The sequence below is a fragment of the Phaethon lepturus genome, unplaced genomic scaffold (assembly GCF_000687285.1).
Source record: "Phaethon lepturus isolate BGI_N335 unplaced genomic scaffold, ASM68728v1 scaffold4505, whole genome shotgun sequence".
Classification (NCBI taxonomy): Eukaryota; Metazoa; Chordata; class Aves; order Phaethontiformes; family Phaethontidae; genus Phaethon; species Phaethon lepturus.
This window is the reverse complement of record NW_010538245.1, coordinates 57,742-66,199: the sequence shown is the minus strand read 5'-3', so window position 1 is coordinate 66,199 and position 8,458 is coordinate 57,742. Positions and strand designations below refer to the sequence as shown.

The following is an 8,458-nucleotide window of genomic DNA, read 5'->3' as shown; positions in this document are numbered from 1 at the left end:
GAATGCCATTTGTGGCCAGTTGCTGCTCTGGAATTACAGCAATGTGCGTGGCTATGAGGCTTCAAGCAAGCCCTTTGCTGGACCCTGCATTCACATCAGCTGTGATCATGCATTACCTCCCTGCTTACCTTCACACTTTGACTGCTCTGTCTTCCTGGTGCATAGGAGGTGAGAGGAGCTGGTCTAGCTCTAGAGCTGGATGTTTCCTTGCTCAGCTCTCCAGGCTGGAACTAAAAGCTCATGTGATCAAATGTGATAACCAGGCATTTGGTTTGGTGTATATGGAGGCATGCCTGGATGCTCAGCCAGCCTTTGAACCATGTCATGGAACTTATGCAGAGCCTTCATTGTGTAAGCTATGTTGATTTCAACTGCCTCAAAGGAAGGAAAAATATCAGGCAATCGGATATCTCAGGATGTGCCTGTTACACTGCACAACTGTGCATCTAACCTTGGGAATACTCAACTTCATTAGGCGACTGGACCCCAGTAACAGAGTTGTTCAGAAAGCTTTGTCTTAATCCTGCAGCTCGAGGGCGCAGGCTCTGAGCAGCTTCTGCAATGAGTGCAGAGTATAGGCTGCTTCAAAAATGTAGGCATCCACTAAGCTTAGCGCCACGAGAATCCCAACCAGGTTTTGCCAAACAGCTCTGTGGTGCCCACAAATTAGCTGTATCTGAATCTCTCTACTATCTGGCTTAAAATTGGCCTTGTCATGGCTCTGCTAATCTCCCCAAACCACATGGGCACTTTAACTCCTGCCAGCTCCTGTATGTCTTCTTCCACACACATCCCACATGGCATGGGACCTTGAGCTTCTTGTGCTGCTACTGCTTTAAGTCAGGAAAGGAATTAGGAGTTGCTGGAAGGGCTCAGAACAGGTGGCTTGTGGCCACCGCTTTTCAGGTATAAGAAGGTTAAAGTCTTGCTGACTGTAAAGCTTTCTCATGGGAAATCTAAGGTGGGTGAGTCCTCCCTGTGCTCATAGATCTGTGTCACTCTAGCAGCACTGCTTATTTCTTTCAGGGGATCTTTTGTGGGTGAAGATGGCCAGAGAAATGCAGGCTGAGCAACGACAGTGGTAGCAGGAGTGTCTGTGTGGGTAGGTTTGGTAAGGGAAGCTTATAGAAAGGATCAAAACACACACAACTTAGAGGCTCATGGATAAAGGGGTTCTGGAAGATCTTGTGTCACAAGTCACTTCAGGTATGTGCCCAAGAAATCTGCTTTTTGCTCTTGTAATAAGTCAGCAGGTTAAATAGAGCAGTAGGAATCCTTAGGCAGTCCTATCAAGAAACTCAATGAATAACAGAACAAACAAAATGGCTATTGCTCTTGTTATAAGTAATTTTCTTTTTGTAACTGGCATTTGTTTAAAAGACAACTCAGACTGGGGAAGAATTACTTTTATTTTTCATGCTGCATTATCTGAGTTCACTAGCTACAAATGAAGAGACAAGGGGTAGGCAAGCGTATTCCAGGCAGCCTGCCAGAGAGCAGTGAAGCGCTAAAACTGACAGACAATAAGGCGATTGTGGTTGCACCTTTTGTCATTCCAAGTGCCATCAGCATACATCTCCACACATTCCTCTTCCCCTTTACCAGAAGGTTCATTTAAATGCCAGTTAGTATAGCGCAGTTGTGTACCATCCAGGAACTGGAATTTGCTTGGAATTAGAGATTCTTTTATCCCCAGATAGGCATAGGTATTAAAATTTTTCACGAAGTACAGAATGGCATCATTCTCTCCCTGGTTCCTTGGAGTGGCAATAGACCCTCCAGCCTCTTCGCACTTTTTCAGTGTGGTACGGAAATCTGCTTTTTTCCCATTCGTAGCAAATATTTTTCCTCCAGATGATGTTATCGTCTTTTCCAAGTAGAAGACTGCAAGATGAGGTGAAAGCTGTTAATCTTTTATGCATTGGTTTGTGGTCACTTTTCTTCCAATTGTAATTCTTGCTATTTTCCTCCATAATTTTAGGTTAAACCCAGGAAAAGGTAGAGGAGAAGAAAACTTGAAATCAGAGATAGAAAAGAGAAAAAGACAACCCTCAAAAGCCAGAGAAATCTGAAAAGATCAGGGGAGGGAAAAAGGGAGGAAACACATAAATATGCAGACAATGAAATGGGAAAAACACAAAAGAGGTTGGAGAAGGAAGAAAGGAAATGAGGAATTCTACATTTGGAAAACATTTATTTCCTTTGAGTCTCTGTACTCTGTATAAGCTCTCTGGGATGGCTTGCAGTATACAATGGTGTGTGTCAGTCCTTGAGTGAGTAGGATCTTGATCTGGTTGTGATTGTTTTGGTATGTTTTTAGTATTCAGTTTATTTATCTGTCAGGAGCATGAAGTGCCCACGGAACACTTCTGCATAAGCGGGGATTTTAATCTGATAAACTTCTGTCTTGCTTGCACTCATACTTCAGAGCATCTCCCACTAATTAGGAAAAACTATTCCCCCTCTTCCCCCATTTGAGTTATCACTCTCCTATCTACCTGTGAACAAAATATGAATGGAATGCAATAAAACTGCAGAAAATTCTGCCTTTTGCCTAAGAAGCCATTTTGTTGCTCATCTTGTTTATGCCCACTAATCCAGCTACAGCAGAAAATAAAAGGTAGATAAATTACCTCCTTCAAGTCTGGAAATCCGATGGTCTAATTGACGGATAACATCTTCCATTTCATTATCAACCAGCGGTAGGAAACCTATTAACAAAACCAGCTATTACACACTTTGTGTTACAGTTTGAATCTTGCCTTTCAAGGTAAAGCAGAGGTAAGAATCTGAAAAAATAGGAATTTTTAAAATGTTTGTTTGACCTGTTTTAGTTTACTGCCGTGTTTTAAATAAGGGCTCTTTTCCATACCTTGATCTTTGTGGGGATAGGAAATACGTTCCTGGAAACTACCTACAGAGCAGTGATGTTTATGGAAAACTTGAATTGGCAAACTGTGTTTGTCTTCACTCGAAGTGATTGAGCCAGTCCAGGCAAAACACTGGCACTTGTGCAGGAGGTTTAGTTGATTTTTAACTGTGTCTGGGGATTGTCGACAGAGTCCTTCAGGCTGTTCAAGCACTTGCTTGCAGCTCCATCCTAACACCAAGTTTCTTGTGCCCTGTGTTATGGAAAATGATATCCTTTTCTCTGAACTGAACCGTTGTGTCATTAAGCAGGAGAGATTTAAGCATCTTTGTACAAGGAATTAATAAAGACCTGCTTGTTTTCTATCTTCTGTCAAGTAGAACCCACATCAGATTATACAGCGTAGCACTGAGTTTACAAAGCGTAACACTGGAACACAACAGTACATCTAGATAAAAAGGGAGACAGTAACTGCATGTACCTGGTATAAAGCCTTCATCTATCCCATCTTCAGGCAAGTGCACAAATCTGCTGGTTTATCCTGAGCACAGCATGGGAGCAGGAAAAAAGCTACTCCTAAGATTTTGTGGAGCAACTGTGGACACAGCATTATTTAAAGCCAAATGTAAACCAGACTGTTTTACTCTCCAGTGTAGAGTCCTGCATTAAAAATAAAGCCACGTTTCAGAATTTTGCTGTCTGGGTTTGAAGTTTTATGTACTTTAAGCTTTACCCTCAGTGACATGGATATCATTGATGTAGTTGCAAAATTAGGTTATTTCACATAATTAAAATATTTTTCCAAAAGTCTCAGTCTGCTAGTCTACAAGAGTCTACAGAGCAAAAAACCAAAACCTCCCCTTCAAAGCTCTTTTTTGTACAGCAGATACCATTACATGCCAATGTTGCCATGCAAAAAGCTATAGTTTCAGTCCTAATTTTACAGGAGAGCAATAGGCCTATGTCTGCTTTAGTAAGAGAATGCTATGTTAAGATAAACTGGGCTACGCTGTCTTTCTCAATTGGTTTTAGAGGGAAACGATTGCTAATGTTTGTTCTTCCATTATGGTATCTATCTTTTAAAGTATCTTCACCTCAGGTGTCTATAAAAGCAGGTGAAAGTTTTAATAAAAATGTTGCGACACAAAGGAAAAAAATCTAAAATGGAAAGATTTGTGATACAGTTTAATAGGATTCAACAAAATTTAAAGGGAAACCTATTTAAAGATGTTCAACTTACCTAGCAGCTCCAATATGAAATACAAAAGACTCATTAACTGGTCTAATTTATAGGGCATGTAACTGGAGATTCATCTTGTTACCTACAAGAAATACAAAGAGCATGTAATATGATATTAATTTGCATATGAATAGACTGCTAATGAACTTGAAGGATAAAGGGGTGGTTTTCTTCAAGAGTTAAACACACTTAAAATGTGAGGAAAATACTTGAGGGTACTTGATTTGTAGAAAAACTTTCACACATTTAAAACAAACCCACACCACCCCTGGAGCAGAACAAAGCAGTTTCTCAATACATATTTGAAATACCTAATGTTGCCACAGAACAGCTGTGTAAATGTTAAATCGCAAATGTCACTGAAGATAAGCCAAAACAAGTTCACCTGAAATATAATATGCACCAGGAACACCACCATCATTTTTGTCACAAACTGAGGACTTATCAGTGATAATTACCAAAGTCTTGTAACTAAACAGATTCTCATAATTGTAACAGCAAAGCCAAAAGACAGTGGTACTTCTGCAGCATATGTAGAGGTGACAGCCACAGAAGCACATACTTAAATAACTTTGAGAGTACTCCAGGGGAAGTTTATATATCATAAATAATAACATTTTTATCCAACAGAACAATGACCTCAGTGAAGGAAAAAGCTGCTCTAAACCAGCCTTGTAAGTACAGAGCCCTCAAGATGCAGAGCACTGCTGAAATGGAGATGGGTTGCCATGCGTTTTTAAGTTATTCCCAACTGAGAGTTATTTCTATCTAGTGGAGACTTTTAGGGAAGGAGTTTCAGGCTGTGCCCTGGTTCAAACAAGATGCGGTCACATCATCCTTGTGGTGTCAGGCCCGCATCCAGATGTTGCAGCAAGGCTAGCTAACTGCTGAGTCAGCTCAGGAATAGGTGCTTTGATGGGGAATATCCATATTAGACTAAGATGCTACAGGATCTAAGCAAGCCTAGATCACCTCCACAGGCACTCTGCAGCTGTACCCTGCTCCTTCATACTTATCTCAACAACTGCTGTCGAGTCCTTTATCGTTGGTGTTGTGCCCACAGAAGCCCGATTAATTCCTGCAGCATTGTTTATTGAGTGTCCTGGAAAAGGCACCAGTCCTGTGAAAAATAAATAAGCAATACCTGGCTGCATGTATCTTGACAGAAGAGGGCTGTTTTAAATTTGCATGAGTAACCTCTGTTTAAAGTTTCTTGTTAAATTTCGGGTTTCTTAGCTTTTGAGTGTTTGACTTACCCTCAGCCAAAAGAATGTTAAAAACATTAAGTTTTATGGAAAAAGAAATGAGAACATGAGACAAGCCATTACCTGGGGCTCAGGTAAACCTTAGAAAAGGTCATTGGCAGAACCTGGGCCTTTGCATTCGTGGTGAGAACAACTTTAGTACTTCAGCTGCATCTGGAAGAAACCGCAGGTTAGGCAAGTGTGAGAAGAGAATGAGGCTTGGCCTCCATTAGTGGGTTTCACATGCTGACTGATGGCCTGGGAAACCGGGAGGGAGACAGAAGTGTTCTTGTGTGATTGATAGACTCCTGAGAAGAACTGATGTAGATGTGATAAATTCTAAACTTTTCTTCTCTTTTCATCAGCATGTTGATGAGATGGAGCAAGCTAAAATAGTTATTTAAAAAGACTTACTTACATTTATTTCTACTATACTTGTTTATGATTGCCTAATAGAATATTCTATATAACTAGAAAACCTTGTAAACTATTTTCTGATCTTGCTCAGTGAGATGCAAGGATACAGATGCGATAAAGAACAAAGAAATTTTGAGTATTCAGGCAACTTTTCTTCTGTGTTTCCACATCTGTCATGAAGAGGTTTTATAATTTCAATGGTAGTGAAGCAAATGAAGGATATGCTGAGAGTAGGTTGTGTTGCACAATGTAGGTCGGTGAGTGCAAAACACGCTGAGGGTAAAGGTTGGTCAACACTGCTTCCTTAGCTGCCTCAAGAAGTACAGACAATAGAGTTGAATTTCAGTTTACAAAAGTGGATGTGTGTGCCTTCTACGGGCCTGTTTGTTAACCTTTGCTTTGTATACTTAACCTCCTGAAAGGGTTTTTTTTTTTCCCTTCATAGTGCTAGTCACACCTCAGATAACCTTGAAAATTCTTTTCTTATTCTCTGTTTGTATTTAAACAGCCCCAACCCCACTTATATTTTCTGTTTATATTGATTTTGTGCTGTTCTGCTGTTCTTCCCCTCCCACTTTGCTACCACCTTGTCCTGTGCTTTCTGCATCTCCTTTTCTCTTCCGAATCATCGTTGCACTGTCCCCAGCAGCCCCCTTACGCCTGGGAATATCAGAAAGTGCACAGAGCACACAGGACCTAGCGTCCCCCCTTCTCGGAGGAGGGCTGAGGTTATTTTTGCTCAGGTTTAAAAACAGGAAGCGAAGAATTCAGCAAAATATGGATGCATGCGATAGCAAACTTCAACACGGCTTTTTTTTTTTTTTTTTAATTATGAGCAGCATTTTAGAGTAGAAAGCCTTAATTTTACCTGTAGACAGCATGATCAGTGCCTGTAAATGCTATCGCCATTTTTTTCTGCTGACTTATATGTGTGAAGGGTCCAAGCGGAGGACACTAGATGTCTCTGATATGTCACTCGGTATGGCCCAGCTGAAAAACACAGAAAGAAATAGAGTTTTGTGTATATAACAAATAGAAAGCAAGACGATATCTCATCTCTTCAATAGTTGTTAATAGGAAAATAGCATTCTAATGGGAGAGAGAGAAAAAACGCCTCGTGTTTATGAACCAGAGGAAACTATTATTCCATATATTCCACAGTTGTCCGCCATTATCTGCAGAAGGTGGTTAAATTGTTCGCTACAGTCTTTACTACCATAATTACCCTTGCTGCAGCCTCCTCAAGGGTTAAGGTACCCTTGCTGTGCAGTTCCTTTTGGCTCCTGAGCCCCAAGGGCAGAGATGGGTGAAAGCATTGTTCCAGGTTTCACCTGGCATCGCACCTGGCTTATCAGCCTGGGGCCAAACCCTGGTTTCCTAACAGGGACCTCAACTCAAATCCAAGTCTCCTTATCATTTTTAAAAGTGCTACCCTAATTTCCAAGCATCCTGTATTGGCTGTGCTTTAAACCCGGGTGTGTTTGCACAACTGTAGGTTAAGATGATTTTATAACAGTACATTTCAATTTCTGATAATGAAAATCACTTGCAGTCTGATGCTCCTTGAGGTCCAGGCAAACATGTCTGTTATACCATTACACAATACTCCCGAGAACATTGTTTTCCTCTGGTTCATAAGAGTTGTAACAGGGCCATTAGTCCTTTTACCACTTCTCAGTGTGGTTTCAAAACCAGCTAACAAATTTCCTGGTGGCAAATCTTTCTTCTCCTACTTGCACTTACTGCTCTTCTAAAGAACAGCTGCGAATAAATGTAAAATGTATGGTTAACCTTTACCTTACTTGATATTTGCAGCGCTGCTAGGATATTGCGGCACCAAGTACTGGTATTTTTCCACCATATATGTTCTTTTCTCTGGAAAAGAACAGAGGAATAACATAATTATTCTTCTTTAAATTTAGCTTAAAAATTTAAAAAAATATTAAATAAAGGAGTACTGGTCACAACTTATTAAAGATAAGGTAGCCCTGCTAGCCTGTGTCACATCCTGGCAGTTACTGTGTTCACATAAGGTTGAATTTGAACTCGATTTTCCCAAGAACCATGGGGTTTGTTTTTTTTAAACAAACTTCTACAAAAATCAGGAAGCCAAGGAAAAATACTTATTTGCTGTAATCAAAGTTCAATTTCTTTACATGTGGTAGGGATTGATGGGGGTGGGGAAGAGGTTTTTAAGTGCTCAAAATTGTTAATAGTATTTCTAAGCTAAGCTAAACCACTTAATTAAATTATACAGTTATAAAAGAGGATATCGCTCTAGACCAGAGAGAATTCTCTCTGAAATCAATATCCATCATTTCGATGGCCAGACAAAATTCTTACCATTAAACACACTGTAACAACAATTGTATTAAATTTCTCTTATGCGATACACAATCTATTTGCTTCAGAAGTGTGAGAATTTTTGTGACATTTTAACTTGTACTAAGACTTTAATTCTCAAAATCTGCTTTTATAGCATTTGAGAAGCGGATAGGTTATTTTCTGAATTAAAGATCTTACTGTTAGATTGCTTTTCTGTAGCATATTATTATAAATTAAATTAAGAAAAAAAGACTAACCTGGATTTTTCCTGGTCTGGTCATTATGCACCAGGGATTATTTTTGCGCATTGTATTTTTAAGGAAAGAGTTAATCATAATTATTTATCCTATGATAACAGAACAG

At 39.8% G+C, this 8,458-nt stretch overlaps 1 protein-coding gene across 1 annotated transcript; it reads right to left on the bottom strand.

The window, feature by feature from the left end:
• Nucleotides 1-1,507: 1,507 nt before the first annotated feature.
• LOC104620484 (pulmonary surfactant-associated protein A-like) lies at nucleotides 1,508-6,399 on the bottom strand. The gene is made up of 3 exons (XM_010286719.1): nucleotides 6,357-6,399; nucleotides 2,634-2,711; nucleotides 1,508-1,884 (listed from the first exon to the last, which is right to left on the bottom strand). The coding sequence occupies exons 1-3, from the start codon at nucleotides 6,397-6,399 to the stop codon at nucleotides 1,508-1,510; spliced, it is 498 nt and encodes a 165-aa protein (XP_010285021.1).
• Between the last annotated feature and the right edge of the window lie 2,059 nt (nucleotides 6,400-8,458).

What these genes read in the sequence shown, in the direction of transcription:
- LOC104620484 (XM_010286719.1), bottom strand. Translation starts at nt 6,399, where the DNA reads ATGATTCGGAAGAGAAAAGGAGATGCAGAAAGCACAGGACAAG. An exon ending in TGCAGAAAGCACAGGACAAG is followed by an intron (nt 2,712 to 6,356) that starts GTGGTAGCAAAG and finishes TTTTGTTAATAG; the next exon opens with GTTTCCTACCGCTGGTTGAT. An exon ending in GATTTCCAGACTTGAAGGAG is followed by an intron (nt 1,885 to 2,633) that starts GTAATTTATCTA and finishes CTCATCTTGCAG; the next exon opens with TCTTCTACTTGGAAAAGACG.